Source organism: Stegostoma tigrinum, chromosome 18 (genome assembly GCF_030684315.1).
Source record: "Stegostoma tigrinum isolate sSteTig4 chromosome 18, sSteTig4.hap1, whole genome shotgun sequence".
In the NCBI taxonomy this organism is placed as follows: Eukaryota; Metazoa; Chordata; class Chondrichthyes; order Orectolobiformes; family Stegostomatidae; genus Stegostoma; species Stegostoma tigrinum.
In genome coordinates this window covers 52,331,086-52,346,230 of record NC_081371.1, presented here as the reverse complement: position 1 = coordinate 52,346,230, position 15,145 = coordinate 52,331,086, and the positions used below count along the sequence as shown (strand labels likewise).

The 15,145-nt window shown below is 41.4% G+C and overlaps 1 protein-coding gene across 5 annotated transcripts in view; it reads left to right on the top strand.

Annotated features, from left to right (window-relative positions):
- Positions 1 to 15,145, top strand: part of LOC125460846 (SLIT-ROBO Rho GTPase-activating protein 1-like) — a 269,583-nt gene that overhangs the window by 167,064 nt on the left and 87,374 nt on the right. For all 5 annotated transcript variants that reach the window (XM_048548950.2, XM_048548951.2, XM_048548948.2 and 2 more), the window contains exons 4-5: positions 3,101 to 3,163; positions 14,932 to 15,108. In XM_048548950.2, coding sequence (XP_048404907.1) covers positions 3,101 to 3,163; positions 14,932 to 15,108 — 240 coding nt within the window. The remainder of the gene's footprint in view (positions 1 to 3,100; positions 3,164 to 14,931; positions 15,109 to 15,145) is intronic.

Here is a 15,145-nt window from a genome sequence, read left to right as displayed (position 1 = left end):
AACGGCCTTTTCATTGTTTGGGTCGGATACATACTTTACGCTAAAAGGTTTGTGGCTAAACATTAAGCCCCAAAATACAGTCATCTGCACATAACCAGCAATATCGTTGGTGACTTTGAGTCAACGATTCACAAACTCTCAGCTTAAGGGAACTCCGCTCTTATGTTATAAAGAAAAATTTCCAAATTGCCCTGTGGATTCACAGGATTTTGGCCTGGAGGTGCATAAAAGCTCATCTACAAATGGACATACGATTATCTTTCACAGAAACACAATTAGTTTGGTGCCTAAAGAAACCGTTCGCCCCATTGTGCCTGTATTGTGCCCATCATCTAGTCCAGTTCTGCTACCTCCTGCTAATCTCCTGCCTTTTTCACCATATCCCTGCACACCCTTTCCATCTAAATAACCATCCATTTCCCTCTTGAAATGTCCCGACTACACACAACTTGTGTGAAATGGCAAGCAAGGCATTTCTGTCTCAGTGTGAATTCAACGGATGACAGTTCAGTGACCAATCTGTATAGAGGAGGAAGGAGGTGGTACAGGCTGTGGAGTGTCAATTATTTGATGTGGTTTCCTGAAATCTACCTCTGCCTCATTGTGATATTACTTTAAGTGCTGCCATAGAGTAATATAGCAGAAAAGTAATTGCACTTTTAAGGGGGAGGGTGGGGGGGGTTGGAGGAAATGAGAAAAGTCACGTGGTGTTCACTGTGAATTTGAACGTGCCCAGTTGAACGTGCCTCCATTACCTTTCCAGGCAGTGCATGCCACTCGCTTAAAAACTCACTGTGCAAAAAAATTTTTTCACATGTCACCCTTGTTTCATTTACATATCATTTTATGTCAATATCCTCTTGTTCTTATTTCTTCTACAAGTGGAAACAGCTTCACTGCATCTCTACTGTCTAACCCACTCTATCAAATCTCCTTTCAGCTGCCTTCTGTCTAAGGAGAGCAGTTCCCACCATCTTCAAACTGTCCTCTTAACTGAAGTTCCTCATTACTGGAACCATTCTTGTAAATTGCTTCCGCACTCCATCCAATGGTTTGATATCTTTGCAATAATGTAGAGTCTACAACTTTAAACAATATTCCAGCTAGAGCCACCGTGGGTGGCACTGTGGCTCACTAATTAGCACTGCTGCCTCCCAATGCCCGGAACATGGATTCGTATCCATGCCTGGGCAACTGTCTGCGTGGAGTTTGTGCGTTCTCCCTGCATCTGTGTGGGTTTCCTCCAACAGTCCAGGGATGTGTAGATTGCATGGATTGGCCATGAGAAATGAGGGCCTACAGGAAATGAAAGGCCTGGATGGGCTGAATGGCCTCTTGCACCGTCATGATTCTGTGAACAAGTGTTTAACTTAATTTGAAACATGTTGCTGGTGAACATCTAATCTTCATTCTTAGCCAAGCCAAATTCACAGTGAACACCACATGACTTTTCTCATTTCCTCCAACAGCCCCCCATATTACTCTATGGCAGCACTTAAAGTAATATCACAATGAGGCAGAGGTAGATTTCAGGAAACCACATCAAATAATTGACACTCCACAGCCTGTACCACCTCCTTCCTCCTCTGTACAGATTGGTCACTGAACTGTCATCCATTGAATTCACACTGAGACAAATGCCTTGCTTGCCATTTCACACAAGTTGTGAGTAGTCGGGCCATTTCAAAATGCTTGATGGAATTAATCATGTCCATCATACTGTGACTTTACTCACGCAGGCAACCTCACTGCTACAAATGGAGACATTTATTCCGAGCAGTAAAGCTATTAATAATGGTTGCAAGCTGTGTTTGTTTCTGATGTGGAATGTGGTTTTTACTTGGGGAGGGGTGTGAATATCTAACCCAGAACCCCCACTCTATCTTGTTCAAGAAAGATTTTACAAATCGTTCCCCAGCTTCACACACAACTTTTCGGTCTTTTCGTTGAAAGGTAAATGGTGTTTGAGAAATGGTGACGAGCCTGTCACATTCCCATGGGCACCAATGAAAGCACAGGTTCAAAATATCATCGCAAGCTTATCCCTTGAAAGAAGGGCATTAATTTAATTTATAGGCCTTCCCTACTGACATTCCAATGTGTTTTACAGCCAGGGGATACTTCTTGCGGAGTAATCACTATATCATTATGGGAAATGTGGAAATCGGTGTGCATAAAGCGAGATCCCATGAGCAGCACTGTGCTAATGACCGGATCACCTGTTTTAATGGTGATGGTTGAGGGATAACCATTGGCCAGCACTCTCCTTTCATAATGCTTTGAGGATCTTCCAATTGGTTTGTGTAAACAACACACTCGTTTATTGCAGAATATTATTTGCTATTCCACTTGTGTCCCCTGAGCAGTGTTGATGCCATTGCCACTCTTAAAGGGTGTGAACCAATTGGGGAAATGGGGTGATACCAGAATGCCCAATCACAAGTAAGCGATAGTACAGAGAAGGGGCACCACTTGGTTTTCTTCGCTGCAATTTCTCGTGCATTTCACAAACTGTTGGAATTATTTGCCAGTGCATTTCTTTTAAGAATAGTAATTACACCTCTGGATGGCAAGGTTACTTTTGTTGCCCTTGAGAAGGTGCCTTTCTAAACCACTGGAGGGCTTATACTGTCCCTGCAGCTCCATGTTAATGAGGTGAATGATTACTCCTGATTTAATTGAACCTTCCATTAATTTAGAGTGGAAGGTGTTTTTATTTTAAAATTTGCTTGACTTGTCCATACCCTCAGCTTCAATGGTTACTGTCTCGCTAGAAGTACTGCATTTCAAAGTGTTTATGAAGTATTTTTGATTTGTCTATTGCTGGACATGTCATTACGATTTATGTTAATCTGATAAATTCTAATCATATTGTTGTTTTTCTGTGTCAATTAAATACATTCTGATGTGATTGCATAATGAACCAGGTCATGTTTAAAATGCATTTTTTAAGAAGCTTTCTTTTGTCCAAGTGTTCTACATTTAGCTTTTCATTGGGGAAGCAACAGGGAATAAATTTCAGACTTAATGTTTTCCTTAATGTGAAGTGACATGTGTGTGTTCAGCAATCAAGTGAAAAATGCGTTTGTCTTTATTACAGAGCAAGGAGATTGGGTTCCAACTGCACGAGGATTTAATGAAGGTTCTCAATGAGCTGTACACGGTAAGCAACATTCTGCCAACAAAGCTGCCTCAACAAAACTGAGTCGGTTTCTTTCACTGACGGTCTATTTTCTTGCTGGATGAGATGGATCGGTGTGAGGGGACAAGCAGATGCATGATTCCACCCACTTTGAGCTGCACACAACATTGTCAGCAATTAGTGATCAGCAAATTAGCAAATGGCTATGGATCAGAAAAAAATCACAGCTGAGAGGCAAGTTGGAAGTGAAAACTATCCTATGATTAGCAATGATAGCTTGTTTGTTTAAGTGCACCTTTCCTTAACCTCCACCTTTCTTTCAGCAATATTTTTACTACATTGTGTCTTCCTTTGTTTTCTAAAATGAAGGTCTTTCCTCATCCACTGCTTAAATTCTCATCTGTGCCTCTAGGGTGGACTACTGCAGTACATTCCTGGCTGCACTCCCGCATTCCATCCTTCAGAAACTCAAGTTCATCCAAGGCCCTGCTGCCTGTTCCTGAACACACTGTTGTCCTGTTCACCAATCTCCCCTGTGCTAATAACCTCCATTGCCTCTCTGTCAAACCTGGTATCGATTTTATAATTCTCATCCTTGTTTTCAAATCCCCTCCGTGTCCCCACCCTTATATCTCTGAAATCCCCTCTAATCCTCCAAGGTCTCTGCTCCTCCAATTCTGAGCACCCTTGATTTTAATTTTACCATTATTTGTTGCAGGGACTCAATTCTGAAATAGCCTTCCTACACTCTCCAACTCTCAAAGCTTCTCTCTCTCTCTCTCTCTCTCTCTCTCTCTCTCTTCTGTGTGTGTGTGTGTGTGTGTGTGTGTGTGTGTGTCTTTTTTTTAATTACAAATATACATTATTCATTAAAAAAAAATCTTTGTGCATATATATCCATAGTCACAAACACAGTTTGGTTCTGTACAGTAACATTTCAACGAAACAAGCAAATATTGGAGCTTGACTCTATCCAAACAAATCAAAGGCATATCTTAGTAGAACAAGAATATAGATACATGCATTCGAGGCACTGGGAAAGTCTGTGTCTCTATCTGTCTTCTGCTCTTTCATAGGCTCCATAAAACCTGCCTTTTTAACCAACCTTATTAGTCATCTGACCTAATATCTCTATGTGGTTTCATGTGGTCATATTTCATTCAGTAAGACGCTACCTTATGATGTTTTATTATATTAAAGGTGCTGCAGAAAGACTGTCCACTGTCTTTTCTACCTTTTGTCATGGAGCCGTACCTGATAGTGACGTGTGCCTCTCCTATTGAGCGTTGCTAGGTTTCCAGTCTGTATCCATAGTCACACACTGTTCAGCAAACCTCAGGGTCATGTACTGTAGTTACAGTGTAGACACAGCCAGCAGTCCACCAATCTTAACCACCAACTCTGCACTACTCCAGAATCCCCAAGCAGAGGGCATACCCAGACGAGAGCTCCCTTCTCCAATGGGGTTTTCTTAGCCCTTGCTGCGCAATCCCAACTATGATTTTAATGCAGAACCAACACTACTGTCAAATGTTACTTCACCCTCAAAGTCATTTGTTGTGTTTGATGTGATCTGGTTTATATCTGAGAGGCAGCAAAATGAATAAAACCAAGTTTATCTTTTAGACTTTGTTCTGATTTACGGTGGCTCAGCAGTTCAATTATATTGATTGCACATTTTTTAAGCCCTGTTGGATGAATGTTCACTTCTCAAAATCAATCTCCAATCTTTGCTTTTAACACTAATCCACTCAAGACTTCCAGCTAAGTTTCACGGGTCCTAACTGCAGCGTTTGAGTTTTAAAAGGGAATCTGCCTAATCAACTTACAGCTAGAAACTGAGCTTGACAGTTCTATTTTTTTTTAATTATAATTCTTCCGTTTGAGCAGGTAGTCTGAAACAGTTCGGTGCTAAAGTTCAGGGAAACATATTTTCTAATTAAGCTAATTTTCAGCAGCAATTTGAAATGAATCTGTAAAATTCTAATTGTTATCAAAGATGATTCTTACAATCCAAATAGTCAAGCCTTGTTTTGATAATTGTGAAGCAAAATGTTGCTTCATTTGGTATGCATGATTTACTTGGCATTAATCTTAGCATATTTAATATATTACAAAGAATGGGCAAGGGAAGATTTAGGAGCTTTCTATTTTTAATTAAAGTGTATGAATGATTCATTTTCATGTGGTTTATTTAATTTTTAAGAATTAAATATTCATTGATTCTTTCTGATGTCTTCTAATTCCTTCCTAGTTTGCTCTGTTAGAGGCAGAAACATACTCCATGGACTTGTCCAATAGGCAGGCAGCTGGTATCTCACTGTCAAATAAAACTCAGCAGGTCTGGCAGCATCTGTGGAGAGAAAAGAGAGTTAACATTTTCGGTCCAGTGACCATTCATCAGAGACAAACAAACTGCAGATGCTGGAATCCAAGGTATACAAACAGGAGGCTGGAAGAACACAGCAAACCAGGAAGCACTGGAGAAAAGAAACAGTCGATGTTCCTGTTATAATCCTCCTTCAGGACTGAGTAGGTCCTAAAGAAGAGTTATACCCAAAGCATTGACTGCTCCTTCCCTCCAGATGCTGCCTGGCTTGCCGAGTTCTTCCAACGTTCTTTGTCAACCACCAACCCTTCCTCAGAACTGATTCTAACTAGGAAAAGATTGTTATTAGTGCAAAAAATGAGGTGAGGGGAGTAAACAATAGATGGTGTTAGAGCCCAAAGAGAGAGTAAACAATTGGACAGACAAAAGAGTAGATAAAGGTCAGTCTGGGGTATTAATAACTTCTAATGGAGGCTATTGGTTGTTGTCAGTGGGTTATGTGTGGTATCTCTCTCGTGACTGTTCATCGTCTAACTCATAAAACAAATCATCCAAGAGAAATGAAGGCTTGCGTTTATGTAGTGCCTTTGAGAACCTAAGGTGCATCCCAATGCACTTAATGACCAAAGGAGTACTTTTCTGAAGTGTAGCTGTTGCTGTATTTTGAGTGGTGCACTCCTCAGGAGGGGAGGATGAATTCAATCTCTTTGGATCCAAACACAAAGGTTGTGAGAATGTGGTGCAGGTTTTCTAAGATGTAGAGCGTTCAAAGTTCCTTTGCGGCACTCAGTCGCTGTTGTGTAACTTGTTAAACGAACTTGTGTACAACACAGACACACACAGACAATGGCGCTGCTGGTTCAAAGAGGAATGTTGCCCAGATCACTGAGGAGGCCCGCTGCTTTTCTTCAGTGTGTGTCATGGGGTCTTCTGTTTCCAGCAGGAGGTGCAGTGATTCAGTCACAATGGACTTTGGCCAATCCATGGCCTCCAGAGAGGGGCAAGTTGGGCATATTGTCCCGAAAGTGACTGCATGGCAGTGCTGGGGCGAGCATGAGGACCAGTGTCAGTAAGCTATGTAACTGGGCTGTGGAATCCCCAGACTAGGCTCCCTGTCAAAGTCTGGTCGTTTATCTGTTGTATTAAAAAGAAATTGCATTTCTTTCAGTTCAATTCCAATAAATTCAACTGAACATCACCACCACCTTCTTCAAGGAAATTCGGGATGAGCAACATTGCTGGCCTTGCTACCAATGCTCACATCCCATAATTTTTTTTTAAATGCAGCTAATCTGATGGTGGGGTAAAGCAAAAAGCTTATTTTTGTGGCCATATCCCTTTCTAAATAAGGTTAGATCACAGTGTGAACTAGCTACTTTGGATACAGAACTGGCTCGAAGGTAGGAGACAGAGGGTGGTGATGGAGGGTTGCTTTTCAGACTTGAGGCCTGTGAACCGCGGTGTGCCACAAGGATCGGTGCTGGGTCCACTGTTTTTTGCCATTTTATGTAAATGATTTGGATGTGAACACAGCGGGTGCGGTTAGTAAGTTTGCAGATGACACAAAAATTGGAACTATAGTTGACAGCGAGGAGGTTTACCTCAGGATACAACAGGATCTAAATCAGATGGGCCAATGGGCCGAGGAGTGGCAGACGGAGGTTAATTTAGATAAATGTGACGTGCTGCATTTTGGAAAGGCAAATCAGGGCAGGATTTATACACTTAATGGTAAGGTCCTGGGGAGTGTTGCCGGACAAAGAGACCACAAAGTGCAGGTTCATAGTTCCTTAAAAGCGAAGTCACGGATAGATAGAATAGTGAGGATGATGTTTGGTTTGCTTGCTTTTTTTTGGTCAGGATGTGGAGGCGCCAGTGTTGTATTAGCATGGGCATGGTCAGAAATTGCATAGCACCTGGCTATAGTCCAACAGGTTTATTTGAGAACACAAGTTCTCAGAATTTTACTCCTCCTACAGGTGTTAGTGAGAGAGGTAGTATCAGACACAGAATTATAAGTAAAAGATTAAAGGATATTGGTCAGTGCATTGAGTATAGGAGTTGGGAGGTTATGTTGTGGCTGTATGGGACAATGGTTAGGCCACTTTCACAATACTGCATTCAGTTCTGGTCCCCCTGCCATAGAAAGGATGTTGGAACACTTGAAAGGGTTCAGGATGGATTTACAAGAATGGTGCTAGGGTTGGAGGGTATGGGCTCTAGGGGAGAGGCTGATTCGACTGGGGCTATTTTCCCTGGAGCATCAGAAGCTGAGCTATGACCTTCTACAGGTTTATAAAGTCATGAGGGATGTGGATAGGGTAAATAAACAAGGTCCTTTCCCCAGAATTGGGGAGTCCAAAACTAGAGGGACCTGAGGGGCATCTTTTTCACGCAGAGGGTGGTGCGTGTGTGGAACGAGCTGCCAGAGGAAGTGGTGGAGGCTGGTACAATTACAACATCTAAAAGGTATCCGGATGGGTATATGAACAGGAAGGGTTTAGAGGGAAATGGGCCAAATGCTAACAAATGGGACTAGATTAATTTAGGTTATCTGGTTGGCATGGACCAGTTGGACCTAAGGGTCTGTTCCCATCTTGTACATCTCTATGACTTTGTGACTCCACAGCTAATTGCAATAGAAAGTCATCAATTCAGCTTGGGGAGCCAGTAGTTCCCCGTTGTTTTCTCTTTGGTAATATGTTGACCTAATACAGTCAGCCTGCCAACCAATCAGCACCCCCTTTTTCTTCCGTGGAATAAATTGTGATTTTTGGAAATTTGGCATTCTTGCATTTGTCCTGATGAGTACAAGATAAAAAGCTTCTTCAGCATTTCTCTCTTCAGAAATATTCAAATTTCAATAATTATTCTTGAAGCTGCAGAATTCTGTAAATAGCATCTAGGTTCTCCAGTGTCCTACTTCAGGACACCATTTTAAAAATAGCCTTTTAACACTCAGGCATATCCTGTATAAAAAGCTCCATAGTTTGATAGTATGCACACTCACAAATCCTTCTGAGATAAAATTCCCTTAAATTACTTGTGCATGAGAATGACTTAGAAAATTTTCATGCAAGGTGTCTGTGGGTGCGAAGATTTATCTGTGATGCCCCTATCATTCCTTTCAACTGCAATTGTGATTCTTGTTTCAGGAAAATAAAAATTAATCAAGCTTTTTTCTCCTGCATGAATGTTTAATGCAGTAGCGTCGAATTGTTGCACACTTTATTTGAATGCAAGTGTTAATTTATTTGCATTGAGTTAACACCTGCCTTGCAATTGCAAGCAGATGAATTAAGCACCCTTGTTTACAAGAACAACAGCTTGCATTTATGTAGCACCTTATAACACAGTGAAGTGTTCCAAGACACTTCATATCATCAGACAAAACTTAACGAGTCAATCCTGCCACAGCAGATGGTGGAATAAATATCTGGAATTAAGAGTCTAATGATGACTGTGAATCCATTGTAGGTTGTTGGGAAAAATCCATCCGGTTCACTAATGTCCTTCAGGGAAGGAAATCCGCCATCCTTAACTGGCCTGGCCTACATGTGACTCCAGGCCCACAGCAACGTGATTGGCTCTGAACTGCTGTCTTGGCAATTATAGCAATAAATGCTGCCTGGCCAGTGATGCCCTCATCCCATGAATGAATGAAAAAAAGGTCCCACGAGAACAGGGACCAGAAGCTTAGTGAAAGCTGCTGTTTCAACGGAATGCCTTAAAGGGTGAAAGAGAATCAGAGAGAAGAGGTTTTAGGAATGGATTTCTAAAGATTAGACCAAGGGAATTGATCGTTTGTCTTCCAGTCATGGAGCGAAGCAAGTCAAAACCAAACTAAACAATTTGGAGAGTCCAGTACCACGTGTCAGAAAAGTTCTCACTTCGTAACTAAATCATACCTTTATTTTCCTGACGCCAAAATTTGGAAAATTAACCCTTGTCCAAGTTTTAGTTAGCTTGGCTTAATTTATAGCCTGCATTTAACTTAGTGAAATGGTTGACTTTATGTTCAGTGAGCCAGTCAGTTACCTACAACATATCAGAGTGTCCTCTTCACATTACGAAGAGCCTACACAGGCAGCAGAGAAGACACAATAAGATTTACAAGGCTGATACTAATTTATCTGTCAATCGAGAAAGATTGAACCGACTGGGGATCACGTTACTAGAATAGAAGAGACTGGGTATTGACTGATAGTCATAGGATTGTTGTAGCACAGAACAGGGACCATTCAGCCCATTGTCTTTGCTGGCTGTCTGAAGGATGATTCCACCTAGGGTCACTCCTCTGTCTTTTCCACATAACTCTTCTATTTCATGAAGCAATCCAATTCCTCCTTGAATGTGTTGATTGACCCTGCCTCCACCAATTGGTCAGGCAGTGCAGTCCAGATCTTAACCACATGCGGTATTTCATTTTTGTTTCCCTCATGTTACCATTTTTTTTGATGTACCTTAAATCACCTCACCTCTGGTTCTCAATTTTTGGGATTGTCTGTCTGCCTGTCTTCAATATCTCTCAAGCCTCCTTTCGACTTTCTCCAAGGAGATCAATTCCAACATCTCTAATCTATCCATCTTCATCCCTGGGATCATTCTTGTGATTCTTCATTTGTATTGTCTCTCTAATGCCTGCACATCATTTTAACATATGGTGCCCAAAATTGGATGCAGTATTCCAGTTGCGGTTGAATCATGTTTTATACTGAAATATTACAACCACCTAACTTTTTTATTCTCTTTGTCCCTGTTAATAAAGGCTGGGGTTATACCACCTATCGCTACTTATCCTGCATCATCAATGACTTACGCACATACACATCCACATCTCTTGGTTCCTGCACTCCCTTTCAAGTTGCACCTTTTATTTTATATTGTCTCCACACATTCTTTCTATCAAAATCACTCCACACTTTTGTGCATTAAATTGTATCTGCCACTTGTCTGCCCGTTCCACCAACATGACAATGCCATTTTGAAATTCTACAATATCCTCATCACGATTCACAATCCTTTCTAAAATCTGCATTACCCACATGTTGTGATCCCATCTGATGTTATTACTGAATAACCAGATGCCAGACTGAAATCTGGCTTGAAGATCATATTTTGGTTTCCTCTTGGTTTTAATGCAGTGGCCTTTCACTGAAACACAAGCTGCAGATTTGGTTCCAACAATAAAACAGAAGTTATTGTACAAATTGTTGAAATCTTTTTAAGTTTGACCATAACCATTTATTGTAGTCTGTGTTAGAGGATTAACATTACATGTAAAATCAATTAGACGGTAAAGCAGTTATTTTAAATTGGATTTTAAGTAGTGAAATTCACATTAAGATGAGCTTCACATATGTTTAGGGCAAACAAGGGAACATTGGTGTTAGTCTGCAACACTTATTTAAGCTCGGCTGATACATGCTTTGAATAAAAATGCTAACTACAGGAAGTATTGCACCATTCTTGTTAACAAGTGGCATACTGTTCAGCTTGTTTGGTGTTGGCCCCACAGATGCCTTTCAACCAATCTTTAAACAATTCATCATCCTTTTTTTACAAAACCAGGAACTGGCTAACAATGCGTACGCCCTTCTAGTTTTCTTCCAAGTGCTGTTCCAATACCAGCCAGGGAAGAAATGGCCTTGTTCCCTGTTGGTTTGGAAAGAAAATTCCCGTGCTGGTTGAAATCATATTTTGAAGCTGTTAAATCGAAGGTTCACAATGAATGAGCTACCAGGGGAGGTGGTGGAGGCTGATACGATAATGACATGTAAAAGGCATCTGGATGGATACATGAATAGGAAGGGTTTAGAGGGATAGGATCCAAGCGCAGGCAGGTGGGACGACTTTAGTTTGGGATTATGGTCAGCATGGACTGTTTCAACCGAAGGGTCTGTATCCATACTGTTTGACTATATGACTCTATGTTGCCTTTTCAAAATATTCCAGCTACTAAATTAAACATGAGTTGCCCTTTGAGAACCTGTACTGTCTCTCTTTAAATAACCTACATTTGCCCAGTAGATGTGATTGAACTGTTTAAAAGATAATGAAGGTGTTCTGTAGTGCCGAGTTAGGGAATAAGTTTACACTTGTCAGGGACCAGAATCTGGCTGGCATAAATTCAGGATAATAAATCCAGTAAGAAATTCAGGAGAATGTTCTTTACCCACAGAGTGGTCACAATGTGAAACTTGCTGACTGCAACGAATAGTGCAGATAATTAGCTGGGACAACATGAAGGGGAACCTGGATGAACACAAGAACAAGCAGATGGCTTTAGATGAGGAAAGTTACAAAGACAGTGGAACATAAGCCACTAGAGACCTTTTGGGCTGAATGACCTGCCTTTTATGCTGCAAATGCTGTGTAACGCTGATTCCAAATTTTCCAAATGGCTAATTCAGCGCTTGTATATGTCCAGTCCACAAACCACCCGATTTGACGGATGAATCAGAGCATAAAAATGTGACCAGCCTCTAAAACTGAAATGTAGTTTTCCAGGGAAGTGTAGCTCATTGTGCTCTGTGCAGGAGTGTCTCCCTTACACTTCTAAAATGAAAACTAAGATCACTGTTAGGTTGTTTGGCTAGATGTAAATGATAATAAATTATAGGCTTAATGCTTGAGCACACTTTTATGGTGGAATTGCTTGTCTTATTTTCACTTGTTCTCTAACTGAATGAGAATCCAACATGCTGATCAGTGGTTTATTTATCTCAGTAAGTGATGCTTTTCCAGTGACACATTAATATGTGTAAATATTTTTACAAAGTCTTATTAATCATCACAGCCTAAGATTATTTTGGAGCCCATAGATACGGAAAAACGTGGACAGTTAAACAGTGCTAACAGTTTCTATAAAAGGCACTAATTGGTTGATATTTGTATTACATCTCCTTGTGCATTACATTGACTGCAGTGTTAATCCTGATGAAGAGTGTGTTGGAAATTTTCACATTTAAACCCTGTTTGATTTAATTAAATATTTCTGAAGCAGAGACAGATTCCTGGAGAGTCATCTTCTGAAGACATAGGGTTATTGGACGAGAAATATTAACTTTGTTTTCTTTCTGCCAGACCTGCTGAGGAGTTTCTCCAGCAATTTCTGTCCTCTAGCAATTTCACATCTCCAGCATCTGCAGTTCTTGTTTCATTAATTAACCTATTTTTCCTAATCAACCTATTCAGAGATGTCATTACACGCATCCAGAGCAGGTGGGACTTGAACCCGGCCCTCCCAGTCCGGAGATAGGGACGCTGCCACTGCTCCACAAGAGGGCCTTTTAGATGTGTCTCTCTCTAACCTGCAGTGGGCCTATGTGCAGTTCATGCTTAGCGATAACATCACATATTAATATTGTGAAGCAATCTGTTCCCATCTCTGGAGCTGGTCGGATTTGAACCCGAGTATCCTGGCTCAGAGGTAGGGACTCTACCACTTCACCACCAGAACACCATGTTTTACTTAGTTTATCTGAAGTGTGGTCACTGTTTCACATTGGGGCGCTTTGTGCCCAGCAAGATCTTGCCAAAAAAAAAGTCAGACAATGATCAAGCCGTCTGCTTTAGTTATGTTGTTTAAAAAGTAAATATTTACACTGGACAGAACTCACCCACGTTTCTTCCAAATAGGACTCGGGGTTCTTTTTGTCCATCAGAGAGCTCAATTTCGCCTATCACAGCTGTGGCCCTACATCTTCTCCATTGCCTTGTAATTTCTAAAGTATTGATGTAATTTTCTTAAGCTACTACTGAATCTACCAAAAGATTCAAGAACAGCTTCTTGCTCACTGTTAGCAGGCTTTTGAACGGACCTCTCATATTTTTGAGTTGATCTTTCTCTGCACCTTGTCTGTACCTGTAACACTATAATCTACATGCTGTTCTGTTATTGGTGAGGCCATTTCTGAAGTACTGTTCTGGTTGCTCTGTTGTAGGAAGGATATTAATAAGCTAGACAAGGTTCAGAAGAAACTTATCAGGATGTTGCTGGGAATGGAGGGTTTGAATTAGAGAGAGAGGCTAGATAGGCTGGGACTTTTCTCACTGGTGTGTACAAGATTGAAGAGTGACATTATACAGGTTTATAAAACCATAAGGGGCATGAATAAGGTGAATGACAGGTGTTTCTTTCCCTCGGGTGGGGTATTTTCAGACTAGAGAGCATATTTTTAAGGTGAGAGGAGAAAGATTTTAAGAAAGACATAAGGGGCGATTTTTGTTTTACACAGAGAATGGTACGTATGTGGAATGAACATCCAGAGGAAGTGATGGATGCAGGTATAGTTGTAATGTATAAAAGACATTTTAGATAAGTGCATGAATAAGAAATGTTTAGAGGGATATGGGTCAAATGCAGGCAAATGGGACTAGTTTAGTTTGGGATTATGGTTGGCATGGACTGGTTGGACTGAAGGGTCTGTTTCCATGCTGTATGACTGTAAATTTTAACCATTCTTTCAGTCTGGTTGAACTATTCAATAAAGAAACTTTAATTAAAAAGGTTATTATTTTCACACATTTAGTTGACATTTGCTTGGTACCACAGACAAGCTAGTTACGCAGATCATTCCTCACCGAAAATCTTGTATCCTTTTCTTCTGGCAACTGTGCTAGTTAATGTAGTTCAGTTATAATTTTATGAATGGCTTGAGTATTTTGTTTGGGCTAATATTCAGAAAATTGGAGACTGGCTTGCTGAAACCTGTGGGTGTATAAAATGACTCCTGCGGTTACAGCAGTGTCTGCTTTGAACTCCCTGACACCACCTCATGGACGGTGCTACCCCATGGATTAAAGCTTGTGCCATTCTGCTGACCGTAGAATCCCTACAGCATGGAAGCAGGCCCAACACTGACCCTCTGAAGGCATCCCACCCAGCCCTAAACCACACACCCCCCCCCCAGCCTATCCCAGTAGCCCTGCATTTTCCATGACCAAGCCACCTAGCTGGCACATCTTTGGAATGAGAGAGAAAACCGAAACAACCGGACGAAACCCACCCAGGAGGACGTGCAAACTCCACTTGGTCAAGTGCCCAAGGCCGGAATGAACCCAGGTCTCTGGCACTTAGTAGGCAGCAATGCTAACCACTGAGCCACAGTCTGAGGTGCTCGTGCTCCACTTTTGAGACCCTTGAGACTCCTCCACTTAGCTCAACTGTCGCTACTCTTGAGTCTGTTGCAATGTTGCCTTTGCTGTCAAAAGATAGTAAGTTCCTGACTGACTCTCAGGAGTGCGACTAACCTCTTTCATTTATGCAGGGTGCAGCTGTTCATGTCAGAGTTTTATCGCCATATCCATCGTCACCACAACAGACTAACACTCATGATACAACAATGAAGCATTTCGTTGGCCCTGGAGTGCTTTTTCGATGGCCTGAGGTGGTGAAAGGTGCTATATAAATGTAAGTCATGCTTCACGCTAGTTTTTCTGTTTGTCATTGTTGCAGGTCATGAAGACGTACCACATGTACCACACCGAAAGCATTAGCGCAGAGAGTAAACTGAAGGAGGCTGAGAAACAGGAGGAGAAGCAGATTGGGAGAGACCCTGTCTTCAACATCCAGATGGAAGAAAAGCACCAGAGGCGGAGGTCGGTGAAAAAGATTGAGAAAATGAAAGAGAAGGTAGGAGAAGCATCAGCCTTTGATATGATGGCCGGGA